Below are 21,722 nucleotides of genomic sequence, written 5' to 3' on the forward strand. Positions count from 1 at the left end.
CTTGAGTAAAGCTTTCAATAATCATAAAAGCTCCGTATGGTCTTTTTTAGATTTTTCTTGTAAGTAATTTGTCCAGAATTTACCCCAATTCCAGCTTTTTTGACAAGCAATTGGCATTCACAAAAGTGTGTGTAGCGACTGGAATCAGCCTCTGTTCTGTTTATGAATAACCATTCTTTATGACTGCATTCACGTCAGAGTTTTAGCTTAGAGGAAGGTACTGAAAACGCCTGGAGGTTTTATGACGATTAGTTAAGTTGTCCTTTGCCACGTGCAGTGTTCTACAGGCCCAGAGAAGGCTGTTCCGCCGGACTTGTGCGGTCTCTGCATTGGAGCTCATGAAACACTTAATAAATTACCCCTGTGTGTGAGGCTTCAGGGATTCTAGACTGGTACCTAGCGTGTCAGTTCAGTGCCATCTACAGATCCCTCCGCGCATGCACGGGTGGAGGTGTTTGTCTTCATTAGCTGTAAAGTTGCTCTTGTCAGTGGCCTGGCTCTAAAAAGCCTTAATGATCCAAGATGCTGGCTCAAAGCTTTTAATATTTCTCATTTATTAAAGTGTTTTTGATACTTTTTAGGGGAATGGTTTACATTTATTGTCTTTTTATTTAAACACTGGGAGCTGTTGCTTCAGTCAACTTGTTATACAGTTCTGTATTTTGAATTTATGTTTGCATCTAATAATGTTTGCTTCAAACTATCCATTTTGGGGAGAACAATGATAGAAGAGTAGAAGAGCATCTCTTTCTGGTACTGTTAGTGATGACCTGAAGAATTGTTACATTATAGGTAGAGAAGTGAAATCTGTTCAGACCTTAGCTGCAATGCTTAAATGTTCAGGGAAGTTTTTAGTCGCTGTTCACTTTAAAACTAATTTCAAGATAAGTTCTTAGAATTTGTGAGAAAACTAGCAGTGGATTTCCCCCCCCACACTGTTACACAGGAACATGTTTGTCCTTTTTGGATAAAGGTATGCAAAGTGTTGCCAGGTGGATATGTAAATACACTAAAAATATGCTTTCTCTGCCAAATCACTAAAGTAAGATGAAGTTTTATGTTCTGGCTATTTAGCCAGATAAAACCTGGTTATCTGCTGTTTAACTAAAAAATATCTGTTTTAAAGCTGTTTGGTCCTGAGCATCATATACTGAGTCATCAATGCTGATTTTTCCACAAGTTAAAATAAAAATCAGCAATCAAAGTCATGTTAATGAGTTTGTTGCAAAGGAAAACAGATACTGGTCAGAGGATTAAAAGAAGAAATTGTAGAAGTTCCCAAGTATAAAACTTTATTGGCTAGGGAAATTGAGAAAAGGGAAATGGAGCTGTAGAAAATTCTGAAAGTTCAAGGCTTTATTTATATGAAAATATTTAGAAATTAGAAATAATTTAACAAATTCTGTATGATGCTATTTAAGTGGAGAGCTTGAAAAAAGAAGAAAAAAAAAAGAAAAACTAGGTTTTTTTAGAATAAAGCAAGCCTGTCAAGTGGCTGTATGTATCTTAAGACAACTTTCTAAAAAGAAATGCAGCAGAGACCTTAAATATTTCAGCTGGCTTTTCCGTCTGAAATCAAATCTTTTTATGGTGGTTTTAAGTTTGCTGTTAAACTTCAGTGTTGTTAACTTTTCATAATGGTTTTTAACAGTTATGAATGCAGGGATGAGAAAATACTTTCTACAAGCCAATGATCAGCAGGACCTAGTTGAATGGGTGAACGTTCTGAACAAAGCTACCAAAATCACAGTAAGTGGTTTAGTTGAGATTTAGCAATGCTTTCAAATGGTGACTGTCTCGAGGGGCTTAAATGTAACCTTTGCCTCCAGTTTTTATGCTAGAGTAGTCTTTATCTCTACAGACAAGTCTTGGCTTGGCTTTCCAAGACTTGGGGGATTTCTGTACAGTTTCTCCTAAACTTGAACTTATTTTACTTTTTTGCATTGGAAGTTGGACAAAAATGTGATTATCGTTTTCATTACAGCATATGATGGTTTCTAGTAATGTAAAATTAATTATACACATTTAACACTAATTGATATATCCAGAAGACACTTGCAAGCAAGGAAAGATACAAACTTTTGACACCAGGTAAATGTATGTGTATTTCTTAAAGTATCACTAAAATAGTGAGCAAACACATTATGCCATGTTCCAAAGGCTCTCCTGATTTCAGGTAATGTCCATTCAAAGAAACGTTAATGCATTCTTCTGGTAAGTGTTAAATGACTTTCCTGGTTTGTACCAGGACAGCTTGTTATCACATGATAGAAAACCCCATGTATTACCTTGGTCTTTTCAGGAGGCAGAAGTTAGTTTTGTTTTCTCTCCAGTTTCGGGGAAGTGGTGGCATAAACTAATTTGAGAGCATAGGCTTACAAAGAGGGGATGCTGAGCATGGGTGCGTACATCCGTATTTGTTGTCAGTAACTTTCTCGTTTTCAGTTTATCTAGGGATGTTTCCATGAGTTATTGGCACTGTTTTAATGTAGCCCTTTCTCTGGAGTTATAAAAATGTTACTACTAATAATAAATAAAAACGCCAGAAACACAAAGCCTTCTCATTTGTGCTTTTCATAAGGAGGACACACCACAACCGAGCTTGAATTGTTTCCAGTTCAAGAAATAGGGTGAATAAAGAATGAACTGCGTCAAATTAGAATTTAGTCTGAAAGCTGTTTATCATATGTTTGATTTGCATTCTGAATGGCTGGTGAAATAATTAGTATTTTTTGTCTTTGAAGAAAAAAGTCTTTGAACTGTTAATCTGTTCAGAGGTTACTTAGTATGGCCATTTATTTAATCAGATAACTAAGATCATTCAGTTATTAATTTTCATAAGAACTTTACTTGCTGTAGGTTGCAATTCTCCACGATTCATTGCATTTTCTGCAGCTTTGAGTGCTGATAACTATGTTATTTCAAATTACTAGTTATTAACTAGTTATTTCAAAATAACTATGAACCTTTGCAGTCTAGCACGTTGCGTACCTATTTGAGTACTGTTTGCAAAGGCATTCATATGTGAAGGTGGTTGTGGGTTTGGTCTGTGACATTCGAAGTAGGAGTTAGTGATGACTGAAACACCCATAAAGCTGTAGCTGCGCACCCCTTCTGTGGAGAGGCTGAGGCCCACGATCTGTGTGCACCAGGAGAACGTCTCATCCTTCAGCGCCGGACGTGGCTGTGCGTGGAGCCGCCTCGTACCTGTGCTCGCGAAGCTGGGCATCGTGCGAGGCGAAGGGGATGGTGGCAGCGAGAGGATGAGCCTGACGCCGCAGCCGGGCAAGCTGCTGAGTGCCACCTTCCCTTGGCTGGGAGGAGGCTCTCCAAGGCAGGCGTTTACACTTCTTTGCAGGCTGTTTTTCTGTAAAATAAGCAGTCCTGGGCATAGGGACTAGAATCACAGCAGACTAGAAAGTAGCTTTGGTTTTGTCTAGATCAGTTCAATTTCAAGCTCTGAATGTGCCACAGTCTTGCATGGTAATTCACTCTGTAAAGACAATTTGGGTGTCCTGTGTAAATAGCCAGTAGGTTCCTGGCTAGGATATTTTTGGTGTGAGACGCTGGCTCTTTTCTTATTGAAGTCACTTTGAATTTACTCTATCAATAGCAGGAGTGAAAGGAGACTATAAATGTAAATGTTTTAGGTAGCTGGTTAGTGTATTTCTTAGGTTACCAATGTTTACTTCTTACGTAAGCTCAGAAATCTGAGCAAACATTTTAGATCAAAACACTTACTGGGGAAATGAAATTCCTTTGGTGTTTGGTTGCTTAAGTTCCACATTTGAGAGAATTACCTGGTAGTTAATTATAGCTAGGGTCATTTTGGACAGAACGTAGCAATATAGTTAGGATTAATGGAGGCAGTACCCGCACCCTTGACGCCAGGTATCGGGATGTGAGCGCCAGTGTCATACTGGTCAGTTGTCCTGTTTCACGCAAGCCTCAGTGCTGTAGCCCTGTGTTTATGGCCGCACTGTGCTGGCTCTGCGGGCACAGAAGCAGCCTGAAGCACTTACTACTAAAACTGAAAGCAAGCGAAAAATAAAGAACTAGTTCTTCTCGAAATTAGCCGCGCTTCTTGAAGAGCAAGTATGGCACTTATGGCAAAGCTGGGAATTGATTTTTTAGATTTTGGGACCCCTGGTGAAATGTCTTTGTTGGCACAAGTTTTCTTCTGAGAAGTAAAGCACAGCCACTCCAACAAATTTTCTTGTAAACTATTTCTAGCCTTTAACAATCAGAGGACATTTGTTAAATGCTGCTGAAGACAAAAATTATTTTTTAGGTCTTCATAAAGCTTATGTTGGTTATCATATGCTACTTTTAGGTACCAAAGCAGTCTGATCCTCTCTGTCAAATGGATAATGCAAACCGTCAAGCTGAAAGCCCAGGTGGAAAGAAGCAAGTGTCTTACAGGACAGAAATTGTTGGCGGTGTTCCCATCATTACACCTACCCAGGTAATACCCTTAAAACAAGTGGGCTGGTACTCGGTAGAGGAAACTTTGTTGTTTGCCAGGTGAGAACAGGTTACGTATCACAAGGTAGCTGTCAGCTTCTCGCCTTGTTCAGAGGACTTATATTTTGACATGCACCTTTTATTGATGCTGTCTGGGGTTTTTTTAAGGGTTTTATTCCCTATATACAAGATCATAGATAATTATACAAGACTGTAAAGAATTACTTGAGTATTAGTTTTTTCCTCACAGATATCGGTTAGTATGTTGAAAATGTCTTTTTGTGTGTAGGAAATAAATTGTTGTTGTTAAAAAGACAGAACTTTGGCATTGTTAAGTGCCAGGAAAAGTGGGTGGAAAAGGAGGTGATTAAGTCAACTGATTCTATATACACTATGTTATTAGAGGTAGTAAGGATGACAGCAGATTAAACTATTGCAGAAAGGCCTTATGAAATCACAGGTGCGGACAAATAAGATAGCAAGTGAAATTCAGTGAAAATAAATGTTATGTAAGGGATTCTGGGAAAAACAATCCTAGTTTTTATGGAAAATACTGGATTGTGAAATAACCGTTTGCACTTGAGTGAGAGGTAAGAGTTACAGTCACACTATGAAAACATCATCTTAGTGTTCAGTAACAGTGGAGGTAAAACCCCACAAATACTAGGAGTTACTAGAAAAAGAATAAGGAACAAACCGAAAACATCCTTGTTGCTGCATAAATCCTGTCTTTGACCAGACGTTGATTACTGTGTCCAGTTTTGTCCTCATCTTAAAAACCAGAACTAGAAAGGTTCAGAGAAGGCTTTCAGGGATGATTGGTCTGTGTGGAGTGGACCATATGAGGAACAATTGAGTAGGCTCATACTCTTCTGAGTGCAAAAGAAACTACTAAAGGAGGGTGTAGGAGCTGTACAAAAATCTTGGTTAGCAGGAGTGGATGGTGTAAACTGTCTTTTCCAGTATGAGAGCTACGGGCTTTTAAACAAAGCTAATGGTGTAACCAGCTGGAACAAAGCAAAGGAGTTCTTCTTTCAGTGAGTGATAAAACATAAGGTACTCCTTGCCAAAGGATGGTATGGATGCAAGAAACTTTTCTGAGCTTGACAGATTAAAGGAGCAGAATCTACGCAGTGTTAAAGATAGAGACCTGTATTTGTTTCTGGCAGTTCCATGAGCTGAAAATAGTTACAGATGGTATTAATATCATGTAAATTACATGTATACTCCTGAGCTGCATCGAAAGTGTTGGTGAATTCTGATGTGTCTTATGGTCCCAGTAATAGCTTTTTCTTTGCTATAGCCACATCTACTGTCTTGCCTTTAAAGTCGTGTTACGAGTTTGCACTAAAGACATGAATATATCTTGGGTTTAGGTCTGTAACATTTCTTCATTGAGTGTGTGCCACTATTGTCTGAGAGTATTCATCACTTTCTTAGCGTTTCTTTAACGTTTTGAAATGGAGCTTGCAAGTACTCAACCTTGGAGAGTCTCTTTAGTTGTCTCTAGAAATCAGTTGATATATTTTATCCTTTCAAACAAATTGGAAATGGGATTTGTGAGCATGGGATGACACAATTATTTCCTGTTATAACTAGTATAGTTATTCTTTGACCTTAAGAAAAAAAATAAGAGAATATTCTGAACTTTCCTGCTTTTTTCTAGAAAGAAGAATTCAGTGAGTGCAGTGAAGGGGGTGACAGGAGTTATTTGAAACGGTCACAAAGTCACCTTCCTTATTTTGCTGCTAAGCATCCCCCAGACAATGCTATTATCAAAGCTGGCTACTGTGTAAAACAAGGAGCAGTGGTAAGTGTTTGACATTGGTGTTTCATTAATCAAGAGCAAAATTCCTGAGGTGGTAGTTGTACTTACACAGTAGATGATTAAAAAAAAAGACGTAATTACCAGTGACTTCAGCACTACTGACAATATTAGGGGTGGCTAAAGATAAAACATACCCTCCAGTAGCATGTGGTTTATGTCTGTGTTACTACTTTTCATTACTTTCTTCATTGTTGTGTTTGAGATGTTTTGGAGAAGAAAAGTTGTGTGCACAGAGACTTTCATATTATGGTTAGTGCATGCAACTGGGAATTCTTCTGTTCTACAGTGATGTAGAGATCCTTATTTCACTTACTGGAAGCATCTAAATTAAGACAGAAGTTGAATGTCTGCTTGCTTTTTAGATCACTAAAATGTTTAGAAAAAGCTAATTTTTCAGTTCAGAGGAAGAATTGTACTACTTGTCAGACTGATTAACACAAGTGGAACTAGAAACGTGATGCCTTCCTAAAAGAAGGAACAGATAGTTCAGATTAAGAAAGATACGTATACTTCCTGAGTTCTTGGACTCATTTTATCTTGGATTATGAAGCTTCTTCTTGTAACATGCCTTTTTTTAGCTAAAAATAAAGTAGAAGCCTTTAACATATTGTCTTATAACGTTTCTTATGGGGTATTTATGGTGTTGAGTTGCTATAGTTTCAGTGCAGATTGTTGAAAAACTCTTACAGTAGAAAACAGTAGCTTCCAGAATTTTTAATTTTTGCAGTTTTCAAAAAATTAATTGGGCAGTGTCTTGTAGAATTATTTTGGGGGCATTATATATATACACACATACACAACACATAAATATATGTAATACATAAAAATTATAAATATTACATATCAAAGAACCATAGAACAGTTTGGATTGGAAGGGACCTTTAGAGGCCATCCAGCCCAACCCCCCTGCAGTGAGCAGGGACATCTTCAGCTGGATCAGGTTGCTCAGAGCCCCACCCACCTGGCCTGGCATGTTCCTAGGGATGGGGCATCAACCATCTCTCTGGGCAGCCTGTGCCAGGGTTTCACCACCCTCGTCATAAAAAAGTTTCTTCCTTATATCCAGTCTAAATCTCCCCTCTTTTATTTTAAAGCCATCACCCTTATCCTGTTGCTACAGGCCCTAAAAAGTTTGTCCCCATCTTTGTTGTACTTGTAGGCATATTTGTATTTTGTATGTAAAATATATAAATATTTCTTTATTTTCCTTTTAACAGATGAAGAACTGGAAGAGAAGATACTTTCAGTTAGATGAAAACACAATAGGATATTTCAAGTCTGAACTGGTAAGTTTCCAAATGTGTGTTATTTTCCAGTGATGCAAGAAAATCTGAAGAAATATGCTTGTATTTGAAAAAATGTGCTGTGCTGATCCTGCAGCTCATAGCTGTGTACTGTAATAACTTTTCACGATCAAGTAGAACAAAAAATTAATAGGGTGGCTGTTAAAATTGGACTTCAGCCTTGTGTTTGGGAGCCTCTCTGTAGAGCACTGAAGAACAGTAATTAGATATATTCTAATATCACCTTGATATTTGTGTTAGTATCTAATGTCACTTTGTACTTGCATATAATTAATTATGTTTTTGAAACAGCTGATCATTGTGGAGACACAAAACTGTAATCTTGCAATTCTTAATTTCACATTAGGATTATAGGGTGTTTTATCATAAAAATGACGGGACCTTTCCCCACACACATGCTTCACCAGGGCAGCCAAGATGAGCAAAGAACTCTGCTGTCCAGAAGCAACACTTAGAGTTTGTTTCAGTTTCATGATCCTTCTTCCGCAGTCATCGCTCTTCAACCTTTTGACCAGTTTTGACCACATGTTAAGTGCCTTCAGGCTTCATTGAAAAGTGAAGTGGCTAGTACTGCAAACGGTCTGTTTTCCCCAAAAAGGAATCCCACGCTTACTAAAGATGAGAAAGTCTGTACATGAGGAATAAAGTCTGAGTTGTAGAGTATTATAAATCAAGGAAAACTGAGTTTACAGGCTGATTGTAAGATGCAAAATGTCAAGAAGCCAAATTCTGGCTGTTTTTGAAGAGAAATTCTGGTTTACTTTTAATGAGGGAGTACAACAGTAGCAGGAGTTTGATCTTGCATCATTGTCTTTGTTCAGCTGTCAGCATAGCACAATTCTGACACATTGCCTGCAATAAACCCTCTGTTTTCATTTTATTTTAAAATGAGCGCAGATTGCTAACAAGTAAATTCTAAGTGAAGAAATGTGCTGTGAGAGAGCATTCTAGAAAGCTGGTAGAAATGCATACACTTCTAGTGTTTCATCGTGCTCCTTTCCAGTTTATTTGGAATGAGAAATATAAAATCTTGTAGTGTCCTCTTCTTCAGACCAATATCCCCTTGCTGCAGTTTGAGGAAGGTACTGGACCGACCAGCTGTCAGACAACAGGGAAGTAGATCCTGCTTCACAATTTTTACTGAGATCAAGGGGTTTTTTCCACTTTAGAGAGTCATCCCTCCTCTTTTCAAGAAAGTATGTACTGAATAGGTAGAGTACATAGTGTCCTTTTTTGGACTATAGTGGTTAATCTAAGAATTCCATGGTTAGGAAACGTAATCATGATAATGATGTTGCAGGTAGTTTTTTGAAAACTTAGGATCTGCCTTGTGTGAAGCATACATGTTGGAGAGACATCTAAGCTGTACTGGAAAGAGCAAAACTTTCAAAGAGTGCAGCCCACCAAGAAGAAAACATCTGCAACAATTTAACCATACGTCCATCAGACTTTTATCTATCTCCTACAAACACAAACAGGGCATACTGCTCTCTTCTGAAGAGTTCAAGTGGTGAATGATTTCTTTCAGCGATGTGTGGGATCTGTTACCCTACCATCCCCTGTTCCTGATGAGAGTAACACAAAGATAGGAAAATTGTTCAGTAGCAATTGTTTGTCGTGCCATTGTGGTTGAGAAGGCTATGGCATGGTGGTCGCATTCAGCTACTGTAGCATCAAACTCCTAATTCTGGAAAACTTCTTTTCGTTGGCCTTCAGTCCCCAGTGGCTGTGGTCTTCAGTCAAGTATGGCTCTTATCTGAAGTTAGTTTGTCTTGGCAGCCAGCCTGCTCAGTAGTACTTCAGATGATTTTTCACAGAATCACAGAATGTTAGGGGTTGGAAGGGACCTCTGGGGGTCATCTAGTCCAACCCCCCTGCCGAAGCAGGGTCACCCAGAGCAGGCTGCACAGGACCATGTCCAGGTGGGTCTGGAATATCTCCAGAGAAGGAGAATTCACAACCTCCCTGGGCAGCCTGTGCCAGGGCTCCGTCGCCCTCAGAGGGAAGAAGTTCTTCCTCGTGTTCAGATGGAACTTCCTGTGCTTCAGTTTGTGCCCGTTGCCCCTTGTCCTGTCACTGGGCACCACTGAAAAGAGTCTGGCCCCATCCTCCTGACACCCACCCTGCAGATATTTAGAGGCATTTCTAAGGTCCCTTCTCAGCCTTCTCTTCTCCAGGCTGAACAAGCCCAGCTCCCTCAGCCTTTCCTCATAGGAGAGCTGCTCCAGTCCCCTCATTATCCTCGTAGCCCTCCGCTGGACTCTATCCTGTAGCTCCTCATCTTTCTTGAACTGGGGAGCCCAGAACTGGACGCAGTACTGCAGATGAGGCCTCACCAGGGCAGAGGAGAGGGGGAGAAGAACCTCCCTCGACCTGCTGGCCACACCCCTCTTAATGCACCCCAGGATCCCATTGGTCTTCTTGGCAGCCAGGGCACACTGCTGGCTCATGGTCAACCTGTTGTCCACCAGCACACCCAGGTCCCTCTCCGCAGAGCTGCTCTCCAGCAGGTCCGCCCCAAGCCTGTACTGGTGCATGGGGTTGTTCCTCCCCAGGTGCAGGACCCTGCACCTGCCCTTGCTGAACTTCATCAGGTTCCTCTGTGCCCAGCCTCAAGATATACTTGCTGGATATCTTGAGATGCTATTGGTTTTGCATCTGTAGAAATAGATCTGAGTTGTCTGCTCTTAAAAATGTAAAAAATGTTGGTTTTTTAATTGATAAATGTGTAGATTTTGGAGATTTTTTTTTTGTTGCGGTTGTGGTGTTGTTTGGTGTCAAGCGTTGTCCCCCACCTTAATGATCTCCTGTTCAGTTTGAGGAATAGCCTTGTCAGTCTTCAGGTGGAGCATAGTGGAATACAATAGGCAATATCAGACTCAGAAAATTATCATTTCCCTGCAAGAGGTGTCTGTATTCCAGGGATGATCTTGCAGTTCATGTTTGATGTGTTACTTTGAAAACTCCATGGTGGATGAGTGAACCCAGGGAGAGGAGTGGAGGGAAGAGGGGCAAAATAACTGAAAACATTGAGCTTTAAAATCTGCACATATGATCTGCTATAGACAGAAGTGACCTAATGAAAAGTGACATTTGATGGTGGTTGTAGCTGGGCGACATGCGCTGTTTGCTGTAACAACATAAACCTCTTAAGTCAGTGTAATAGAAATTGTAGAGAGAGGAGTCATTCTAGAGCTAACAGCTTGTGTTTTGTCTGTAAGATGAAGCCAGCTCAAGTAGTCTATTGTAACGTTGCTTAAAGAAAACATGTTAGGATGGAAAATAAGTTGTTGATTGTTTGTGTTTTACTGCAGCAACCACAGGAAACGAATAGTATGTGTAACGTTAGGTTGTCAGGGCAAGAGTGAAAGTATTTCTGCCTGATTGTTTCTCACTTTTTTTCCTGTTGTGTGAAACCTTGACAGAATTGCAATGCTTATTTTTGTTATGGTAGCAGAATTTTCATACGCTTTAAGAATATTTGCTCTTTTACAGGTTTTGGTATGATTGCTTTCTTTGTATTTTTAATTGTATTGAGTATAGGATACAATTAATCTTAAAGCTATGTCATACTGTGCAATTAACAAAGCAGCTTATATTGTAGCATTTCATAGCAAATGAATATAATCATGGTTTTACTGAAATAAGCTGCTTGAGACCAGATTCAGTTTCCTGATCTGGTTAGGGGAAGGGGACAGGGGTGGTTGTCTCCATTATGGTAAGGTGAATGAATGTGTTGGGGTTTTTTGCTCCTTGATTTGACCTCCTCTTCATTGCAAGTGCCATGGTTGGTTTAATACTTACAAAAGCAAATTAAATTTTGGTTGACACCAGCTTTTGCATAAGTGACTGCCTTTAAAGTCTCATGTATATGTCTGCTGCTGTCAGCTGTCCTGACCTCTGGCTTTCTGACCATATTCCAGTTGCTAGGTATATGCTACTAAAATACTTTTGCCTTTTTTTTTTCAGGAAAAGGAACCTCTCAGGGTTATACCACTTAAGGAGGTCCATAAAGTTCAGGAGTGCAAACAAAGGTGAGGAGAGCAGCACTGATGGCATTACGTGGGATGTGGTACACTGCTTTGCCACGGCTAGCCTGCTCGTTGGAAACAACAGAGAACTTTTTAATTACTTTGTTTGATGCACGTGTGTGTGGTACTCTCTATTTATAGGACAGCAGGTAGTTTTGTGCATAAAACTGGTTCTGAGGGTTCTGTATTAGTGTGCGTTTCAAACTTGTAACATTCAGTAGAATGTAAATACGTTGGACGAGGGTGGAACAAAGAAGTATCATGTAATCATGAGTTAGAGATGCATTGGTGCTGCCTGATTTGAGGCAGCAATTTTAGGAGTCTCTGTTCTGCTTATATAATCTCTAAATTATGTTAAATATCTGAATTTAGATAAGAATGCTCTTCCTCCTGCTGTTTCCCTCCCACCAAATAGCAATATACTAAGGAATTAATTGCCTTTGCAGTAGTTATGATGGATATTGAATTTTTTTTAGCAGGCTACTGTTTAGGACTAATAGTTTGCAAAGACATAACAAAATATAAATGTGAAATTTTACAGACGTTTGACTAGAGCAATAAATATTTTTAAACTTAGCGTGATACGTCTTACAGTGTTCCAGTTGAAAATATATATAGTAGCACACATGCCACTGATAAACTGAAGAGTCTTAGGACTACAATGAATTAAGAGATGCTGATTTTCTTTTTCTACTTGGTGTTTACCAAAAAAACAGCAGCAGAGTAATAAAGAAATGCAAAGGTCTTCAGACCTCTATTTCTTTGCACATCCTAGAGTTTTTTTTTAAGTAAAGTGGGAGAGTTGTGCTTGCTTTTGAAGTATTTTTGTGTTTTACTTGCAGTGATATAATGATGAGAGACAATCTCTTTGAAATTGTAACAACTTCTCGAACCTTTTATGTACAGGTAATTTCTTTTTTTAAACTTTGGGCAAAACCAAGAGACTACTGTAGTCAAAACAGAGAGGCGCTGCTATTTTGCTGTTAAGGTTGTATTTAACTACGCTGTGATTTTCAGAGGGAATGTGATTTTCATTATATTTCAGAAAGATGCATGTAAGAAATATTTCCCGTAACAGCAAGTGTTGGTACTGTATGAAAATCATAAACAATAAATCCTAGTGTGATTTTGTTGGTATTCAGGTCTTCAGATTCTGTAGGATCAACTCAATATATTAAATCTTTTATTTTAAAGTACTGAATTTTTATGTATAATAATTGAGTTCTCAGATTCAAGTTAGTTGCCACGTTAAAATTTCCACAAAGCACAGCATCGTTTAGATTTCAGTACCTATTTTGTAATATGTATCCATATGGACTTTATTCACTGTGTCCTTACCATGTCACCTTCTAAATGTTTGGATAGAATACAAACTGCAAAGATTTGCTTTTCCTGGCTGTGTAGGAATGTAACGCTTGTAGTACCGGGAATAATTTTTGAGTTCCTCCTGTAGGATCAGAAAGGCCTGTATAGTCTAATACAGGCAGTGGTGCCAGGTGCTGAGTTACGAGCTGTCCTGTAGCTGAACACAATTAAGTGACATGTTGCAGATGTTTCTTGCTGGGTGGATGTGCTGGTTTAATAAAGCTGCAACCTAATTAGGTGACAGCTTTAGCTTTTTATCTATCTTTATCCCAGATACGCACACCCTTGGTATTCGCTGTTAATCTATTCCATTTTTGTTGGATTGCTGTTCTAAGTAAATGCACAGCTGAACCCTGACAGTCTGATTTTTGTTTGACTGTAACTCTCCAGTAAATACCTGGTAAAGTGGAACAGTGACCGAAAAGTACAGAAGTGATGTCGTTGGCCCGAGTCTACTAAGAGGGGTCAGCAGATCTCCTGTAAGAATTTCTATGGGTGCCTTAATTTTTTTGTTTGTGGGAAATAAAAATTGGAGTCTAGAGTGTGCACATAGTGTAAAAATACTTATTTCTTGCTTATTATTTTATATAACTATATACAGATAATGCTAAAATCAGGGTAAGATTGTAAGAACTGTCTGGGTTAAGAAATGGAAGTCCCTATGGCTTTGAGTAACGGACTGCTAACGTCGGGCAAGGCTGTCATTTTAATGCGGATGGTCAGGACACTGGGAGAGTTGGGAGTTGATTGTTAAACATAATTCATATTGTTTGATCTAGGCGGACAGTCCAGAAGACATGCACAGTTGGATAAAAGCAATTTCTGGCGCCATCGTAGCACAGCGGGGACCTGGAAGATCAGCAGCTTCCGTATGTTACTCTGTACCTCAGAGAAAATGTGATTAGTTGGTGTTCACTTGTGCACATGAAGTTCTAGTTGCTTTTTCCTTTCATCTGTCCTCTGTCCTGTCCTTTAGTAAGGTGGCATCTTTGCATGAACTTTCATATGGACTGGCATAAAATATTTTGCAGTTTTAATTGAGCACTTTTCTTGGTCTTACCTGTATGTAACTTTATGTGCATTGTGTTGTCATGAACACGTAGATAATGCAAGTGCTAACCTAGAAAAATTCTTCTGAGTTCAGTATGATCTTTGTCACTACTACTAGTTTGGAAGTAAAATTGCAACTTTCTAATTCCTGCGAGGTGTTTCCGCTAATTGCTGAATTTTGCAATGAAATGACAATATCCTAATTTGTTTTTAACAACGCTCACTACTAAATTGTCGTTTTCCATCGTTGACAGTTTATTTTATATGCAGATACAGATTTAAATTTAAAGTAACTTCTCTAAGAGATCTCTGCTCGCATGAATTAGTTATTGCTGTTGAAAACATCGTGTGAACACCATCTAGCACTACTGAACTGAGGCACTGTGACAAATCTTAGTATTTGTGAAGCCGTGGGGATGCCAGCATTTCATACGTGCTTGCGTTTAAACTGTGGTAGATGTTCAGTACAAACCACGTTAACTTATGAAAAGTAGTGAAGGTTATTGTCATGCCCCAGTGTCTCCAGGTATGTCCGGATTTAACAAATGGAGTACCTTACAGTTCGAATATTGCAAGCAATGGTTTTCACTTTCTGGCTGTGGGATGTTTTGTAGTAAGCTGGATATATCATTACCCCCAGAATCTGAAATCTAATAATTTAAATCTGGCTTTTGTCTACACATTTGCGTTGATACTGTGTTTCTGTTAATTCAGTCAAAGCTCTCAATTATTTTTTACAGCTGGGAGCTGCTTCAGGCTTTTAAAACTTCCTATCAAAATTTGTTTCTTTTTGGGGGAATGAACATATGCAGATACCTTTTCTTTGTGTATGCTTTTTTTTTTTGTGGGGCTGAGCAATCTAGCTATTACTGTCTGCATCACTTCTTTCCTTTTCCCTCTCTTCTTTCCCCAAGTATAGGTTACTCTAATCTTAGCTTTGCACTGTGTTCCAGATGCGGCAGGCCAGAAGGCTGTCGAATCCTTGTATACAGAGGTATACATCAAGAACTGGTGAATGCAGCACGTATGTGGGCTCTCATGTAAACTTGCCTTCTTAACAGAGGGCTGGCACTAGAGACTAATTTGCACTATAAAAAACTAAAAATAATGCTACCTGTTGTCATTACCATTACTGAAAACTAACTCATAAGTTATATCGTTCACTTACAGGTTTGCACTGTGTTTTTTTTCTTACTTTTAAAATAATTGGAAATTAAAAATGTGTTTATACTTCAAAGCATACTATATATTTAAACGTAAGTTATGTGATGTCACTTTAATAGGGCAGTATAAAAACTAATTTGCATGAGAGTTCATATTTCCATTTTACTTTACATTTTTTTGAAACTGCGCAAAAGCAAAATTAAATTTAAGCTACCCACAAACTAATACAGGTACGTGCACAGAAAAAACGCACGTCATAACTCTAGTAATTGGAAGGGTGATATTGTAGCCTGATTTGCATGGCTTGTAAGTCTCTGCATGAAATTATTAGTTCAAACGTAGAAGCATTATAAGGTATAATTGGTACACTGTTCAAAGCAGTGCACCTTAGGAGTGATACAGAAACGTAGTCTCTTAACTGTGAAATTACAGTCAGTGTGGGTAGTAAAATCCAAGTATCCTTCAGTTCAATTTAGCAAAATGTTTATTATAGAGATCTTGTCCTAATATCCCTTACTTTCGTCCTATTTGTTGGACTAAATTTATCAAGAAGGATAGTAGGTAAATCACTGAATCGTATGTTCTAAAGCAAATGTTTTTCCTGAAGTGGAGTATCAAGTCAGGTATGAAATATGGCAATGTAAATAATGTGAAATAGTTCACTGAAATTGAACGCAAAACTGAAGTAAAAAAAGTTGCACAGCTCCTTCACCCCGTGACACTAGTTAATTTATAAAAAAATACAGTAGCACTTGGCAGAATCTATTATGGTCAGATTTGTGAATTCATGTCACAGCATTCTAAAAGAAACTTGGAAAACTGCTGTAAAAATTAAGTATTTCATTTAGGATGTATATTTGCATCTTGGACACACACGTGATGTTTTTTTTGCTAACAAATGTGCTTGAGAAGTGACTTGGTTTGTGTATACACATGGGTTCGCAGATTTCTTTAGTTCATGTACTAACACTGGTGATGGCCGAAGTGGCAGCAGCTGCAGCTCCTCATGCATGCGGAGTGAAGTATTCGCTGCGTCATCGCACGTCATGTTGCTCGTATCATTTAACGCTATGTCCATTCAGGTGTCCCTAGGTGTTTGAGACTTCCTTACAGAACTGATAGATACGATGCAGAACCTGAGGAATTTTGGGTTCTGGAAGATACAGCTGTAGGTCAGGCAGGATCTGAAATGGCAATCTGTGGCTCTGTTTTAGACATCTAAATCATTCCTAGGTAGTCTGGGAGCTTGTTTCTACCAGTGAGTGAATGGTGGAAGATTATTTTCACGGTAGCAATCTAACAGTTTTGTAAAGGTCAACAGAATGGCAGTTCACAATAACAAAGGCAAGAAAATAACTTGACACTTAGAAGAAATAGCATAAAGATCAGTTTCTTTTCTAGGTCCATTAACTTCGAAAATTGTTATACAGTCTGGGTAGCATAAAATAGTTACTGCTTTTGTTTGGTCCCTGAAACAAATTGGGAAGGTTGGTACCTCAAGAAGAGGGAACAGTAAAATGTGCATTATTCAGGTTTTAGGATGAGTGCCTGATGTATATGAATAGGCTTGAACACTTTTTCTTGTGGAAAGGCGTCACTTTCAATGGCCTTTAAAGTGCCTATCTTCAAAAGGTTCCTTAACATCCTAGTAAAATGAGAAGCTTCAGTTTGCTGGGCTATATTGTAAGGTCTGAAGAGCTGCTGAGCTTGATTTGAGAAATTTAATTTCCTCAAATGAAGACATTGATGTTGCTGTCACATACTGCTGTAAGCTCACATTTAATAATTCACTGCCTTGAGAAAGCACCTGCCTCCTGCTGCTGTGGCTGATGCTTTGCTTTGTGTATTTTCTGCCTTGGATTTTTTTTTTCTGGAGAATGAAATCTGAAACTGCATCTTTCCAACATGATGTCAATGACTTCATCTAACACTTGCTCTTCTTTTCCAGGAGCATCCCGAGTCTTCTTCCGAACCCAACCATGCTCTCTGTTCTGCCGTCCCAGCCCCAGCCACCTCACATTCCACAGCCGCTCACGGCAGCCCTCTGGTCCCAAACCCTCACGCCAAATACCCTGCCTTGGAGAAGCGAGGATTTCACGAATCTTTTACCAAGGCCAAGCCAGGGAGCTACAAGATCCAGGTTGTCGCTCCAAGAGAATCAGCTTCCAAAATGACTGAATGGGGCCTGTCAGGACCCCAAAGTAAAAATGGCACTCAGGAACAGGATCCTGGCCTGGTGGATCTGGATGATGCAAGCCTTCCAGTTAGCGATGTGTAGTGGTGGAAGTGTTTGGAGAATGATCCATTTGTTCGGTCCTCTAATTTCCTCGCTCGGACTTTTAACCAAAGAAAATTATAGGAATTGAGAACAAAAAAACCGGAACACTGATTTTTTTATATATATGTATGTGTGTGTTTCTGTGCACACATGTGTATATATAATGTGTTTGTATGTTGCCTTTCAGCTGAGGGTCAGAAACAGACATTGCGTGTTTTCTCAAAGCCTAACAGTAAATCACTTACTAAGGAGGGGCCAAACTGCACAATTTAGGGAAGAAAAAAAAAAAAAACCAAACAAAAAAGAAAGGCAAAAATGAAAGGTACTTCTGCAGCTAAGCAAGGTACCAGCAACTTTTCATTCCTAATCTGGCACATTTACTAGATTTACAACTAATACCATATTGCAGAGAATTTATTGCCAACAAATGGGATTACTTAATTTCACTTTGAACTACAGTAAGATTTTTAGACACACATGAGAATTGTTTCTCTCCGTGACTTTCAGATACCAGGAAATGCACAAAATGTTTCTTCTGTTCTCTAGGATCAACAGTATCAACAGATTTGTTATCAGAACAAGAATTCTGAACTCCCTTGGAATTCTCATTATGGTGCTGTAAAATTTCCACTAAAATAATATTTTGAATAGTCAGCCTATTTTTGATGCACTCATAAAGGTGGGTTATAACTTTTTGCACATTTGGATTTTAATGGACTGCATGTAATGGTGTTTTGGAGGGGGGAAGAAGAGAAATTGGACTTTTGAATTTGGACACTTTAGATCTTTTGAACCAAGTAGGGTTTGTATTGTGTTACATTAGGCTTTGCAGCAATTATTTTTCTTAAATGTCTAAACGTATCGTTCGATTACTGTTCTGAGAATGGTTTTCTTATCAGTGCTTTGTGAACAGTTCTTGTTTCAGTATTGATCGGTGGAAGACCTGCTCGTTTGGTTTTGTCGTCCTTGGTACTGAACTGTTCAGAGTCATGCAATTGTGGCCTATAACTTTTGGTGCACTAATAATCTTAAGTGCCTCTGTGGTTTTTCTCACATTGTTGAAACACTTTTGGATTAGGTATGTACACAAACCATTCTTAATGGTTTTGGACGTTGGCTTGGAGTTGTTCTGAATAGCGTAGTTCAAAACAGCTATTTAAAATAGAAGACTTACGCTAGGGATACCAGTGTTCTGGTATTGCACCTACTAGCTGTGCAATATATGTTTTTTAAAAAAATGAGTGTTTGTTGTTTGTGTACGCTGTGTTACGGGGCTTCAGTGATGCGAATGAAAAGAACCTTTACATTTCAAGTATTGGATTAGACGGAGTGTGTACTCTTCATCGTTTTTGAAAAACGTTTGCTTTAATCAAAACCCCACAAATATCTCTTGCTGCTGCTTATTGTGATTCAGGTTGTCCAGCTTTGCGATACTTTTGTCTACTGTAACCTAAGATACATATCATAGAAGTCCATCTTCTCTCCAACTTCCAAACTGACTTCCTGCTTGAGAGATACGGATGGCTTTACCACAATAATTTGCTGATCCAAGGATAGAATAATTGGTGTCATAAAGGAATGAAATATAATCTAATTTCAAAACCTTAAATTATATCAGCACCTTCTTCTTTTATCCATAAGCTAACTAACCACTGTCTTAAGGCTGTGGTGTTTGTAAATTACTGGTTTTGTTTGACTCTTTAGATATATGTGAAAACTAGCACAGAATTGGAAGTTACTGTAAATGTCTGAACTAGTATTGTAGGTTTTAACTTCTATAAAGATAAAAGAACAGCTCTTTAAAAAGCTTATTTTTTCACAAGTACGTTCTGTGTGGAAGACACTTTGCATTGAAATATTTTACTGTAGTCTAACATCTGAAATCACTTCTCTGGTACAGCTTTCACACTGCATGTTCATTTTATTATATTTTGGTATTCGCCATTTTACACGTTGGGTGAAGGTAAAGCAGCTCCATTATGGGACTTACAAAAAGAGGAAAAGAGAAAAAGAAAAAAGAAAAGAACTACTGTTGTAGTTCAGTAGCATAGGGAAATATTTGTGGTTGGTAATTGTCAGGGTCTCCTATTTATCAGTACTTTTATAAATCTATGAAAATTGTTAAATTATTTTAGAAACAGTGCTGTAAATATGTCACATTTAAATTGTCAATAAATCAGTTTGAGTAACTTAAATAACATCTGAGTGAGTTTCCTTGCACCATGTTAAATATTTTATCAGAACAATGTATTTTTAGCATTTAGGTTATGTCTTGCCCAGCTATACTGTCTCTTTAATTCTTGAAAAGTGATCAGGTTGTGTAGTGTAAGAAAGAAATTGAATGGTATGAGCTGTTTTACTGTTCTCAGTTTCTTCTGTGGGGTTTTTACATGTTCTGCAAGGGAAATCGGTCAGGTTTCTTTTGCATCAGTGGAAGGGAGAGCTGATGCATAGCAATGTCCAGGCACTGTCTGAAAGGGGGGGGGGGGAAAAACCCAGCGAAATGTAACATGCATTTTTCTGGCATTATACTGTTGCATAACAAATTTCCCCTCTCAAAAATGGTTTGCTGAAATAACGGCACTTGTATGACGTCTGGAAACTCCTCGCTGTCTGTACAGCAGGTGGCACGATCACACCTGAGTGACTGCACTTCTCAAATCCGCTTTTCCCTTTTGTGAAGCGACACAGTTAAACCGGTCTGTCTCAACAGCATGCAAGCTTCACATAAAGAATGGTAACTGAATAACATATTTTATATAGTCTGCTACCCAAACTCCAGTTTGACTGTGCCAATCTTAGAATCATAGAATCATAGAAAGTTTTGGGTTGGAAGGTACCCCTAGAGGTCATCTAGTCCAACCCCCCCGCAGCGAGCAGGGACACCGCTAACTAGATCAGGTTGCTCAGAGCCCTGTCCAACCTGGTCTGGAATGTTTCCAGGGATGGGGCCTCCACTACCTCTCTGGGCAACCCATTCCAGTGTTTTACCACCCTCATTGTAAAGAATTTCTTCCTTATAGTCAGCCTAAACCTACCCTGTTTTAGTTTAAAACCATTACCCCTCGTCCTGTCACTGCTGTCTCTACTAAAAAGATTGTCCCCATCTTTCCTATTGGCTCCCTTTAAGTACTGAAAGGCTGCAATCAGGTCTCCCCGCAGCCTTCTCTTCTCCAGGCTGAACAAGCCCAACTCTCCCAGCCTGTCCTCATAGGAGAGGTGCTCCAGCCCTCGGATCATTTTTGTAGCCCTCCTTTGGACCCGCTCCAACAGTTCCATGTCCTTCTTGTGCTGGGGGCTCCAGACCTGAACGCAGGACTCCAGGTGAGGTCTCACCAGAGCACAGTAGAGGGGCAGAATCACCTCTCTCGACCTGCTGGCCACGCTTCTCTTGATGCAGCCCAGGACACGGTTGGCCCTCTGGGCTGCCAACGCACATTGCCGGCTCATGTCCAGCCTTTCGTCTATCTTCTGACTGAATTATTCCAGGTACGTACACAGCTGCAGTTACACCGGTATCAAAATGTGCATGCCATTGCCCCCAGCGCTTTACGCCGTAACGTAAGACTTCTAGATGAGTCACTGCAGTGAGTGTCTTGAAGCTTCCGTTTTAACCAGCGGCACCACAGGCCAGAGTTGGTATGAAATGTGGGTATAACTGGACCTTTGGTTACCCATCTCAGTTTGAACAACGCGTTTTCGGATTTATCATAACATCACGAAGTTCCAAAAGCAGCTTGATTGCAGCAGTATGGAGCTGATGTTTCAGTAAGGTGGTTGGTATAGCAACAAGTGAGATACCAGACAGACACGCTCAGTCTATTAATACATGGTTTCGTGGCTGGTGTCACCACCACAGTTTGGGGTTTTCCTCAGTCATGGGATGGCCTGCATGGCACCAGGCTTGCTGGTGTCAGATGGGATTCGCCTTCCTCAGAAGAGGAAGAGGGTCTTTGCTCACGAGCTAGCGGGACTCACTGACAGAACTTTAAACCAGACTTGAAGTGGGAAGGGAATAATACCAGGCTTGCCAGTGGCCAGCTGTGGGACAAGACACCAAGGACAAGAGGGATGGGGTGCTAGTGAGGGCCGTCAGCCTGTTGCTTTGAGATGTGCTGGCTATGCTGGAGCACACTTCAAGTCTTCTGGAGATGAGCCAGGGGTTCCTGAGGTGATAGGAGCCAATATGGAAACACAAGGGGAATACCTTAAAGGAACTGAAGGGTGTTCCTCTAAGA

At 39.5% G+C, this 21,722-nt stretch overlaps 1 protein-coding gene across 6 annotated transcripts in view; it reads left to right on the plus strand.

Annotated features, from left to right (window-relative positions):
* PLEKHA1 (pleckstrin homology domain containing A1) overlaps nt 1–19,668 on the plus strand; it is a 40,144-nt gene extending 20,476 nt beyond the window's left edge. For 3 of the 6 annotated variants that reach the window (XM_075423870.1, XM_075423876.1, XM_075423871.1), the window contains exons 5-12: nt 1,652–1,749; nt 4,334–4,465; nt 6,131–6,274; nt 7,510–7,578; nt 11,566–11,630; nt 12,470–12,533; nt 13,772–13,861; nt 17,155–19,668. In XM_075423870.1, coding sequence (XP_075279985.1) covers nt 1,652–1,749; nt 4,334–4,465; nt 6,131–6,274; nt 7,510–7,578; nt 11,566–11,630; nt 12,470–12,533; nt 13,772–13,861; nt 17,155–17,484 — 992 coding nt within the window. In that variant the 3' untranslated portion in view covers nt 17,485–19,668. Of the gene's footprint in view, nt 1–1,651; nt 1,750–4,333; nt 4,466–6,130; nt 6,275–7,509; nt 7,579–11,565; nt 11,631–12,469; nt 12,534–13,771; nt 13,862–14,961; nt 15,067–17,154 lie in introns of all 6 variants that reach the window. The other 3 variants (XM_075423875.1, XM_075423872.1, XM_075423874.1) reach the window with 3 other exon arrangements.
* Nucleotides 19,669–21,722: the final 2,054 nt, after the last annotated feature.

The sequence above is a fragment of the Opisthocomus hoazin genome, chromosome 6 (genome assembly GCF_030867145.1).
Source record: "Opisthocomus hoazin isolate bOpiHoa1 chromosome 6, bOpiHoa1.hap1, whole genome shotgun sequence".
NCBI lineage: Eukaryota > Metazoa > Chordata > Aves > Opisthocomiformes > Opisthocomidae > Opisthocomus > Opisthocomus hoazin.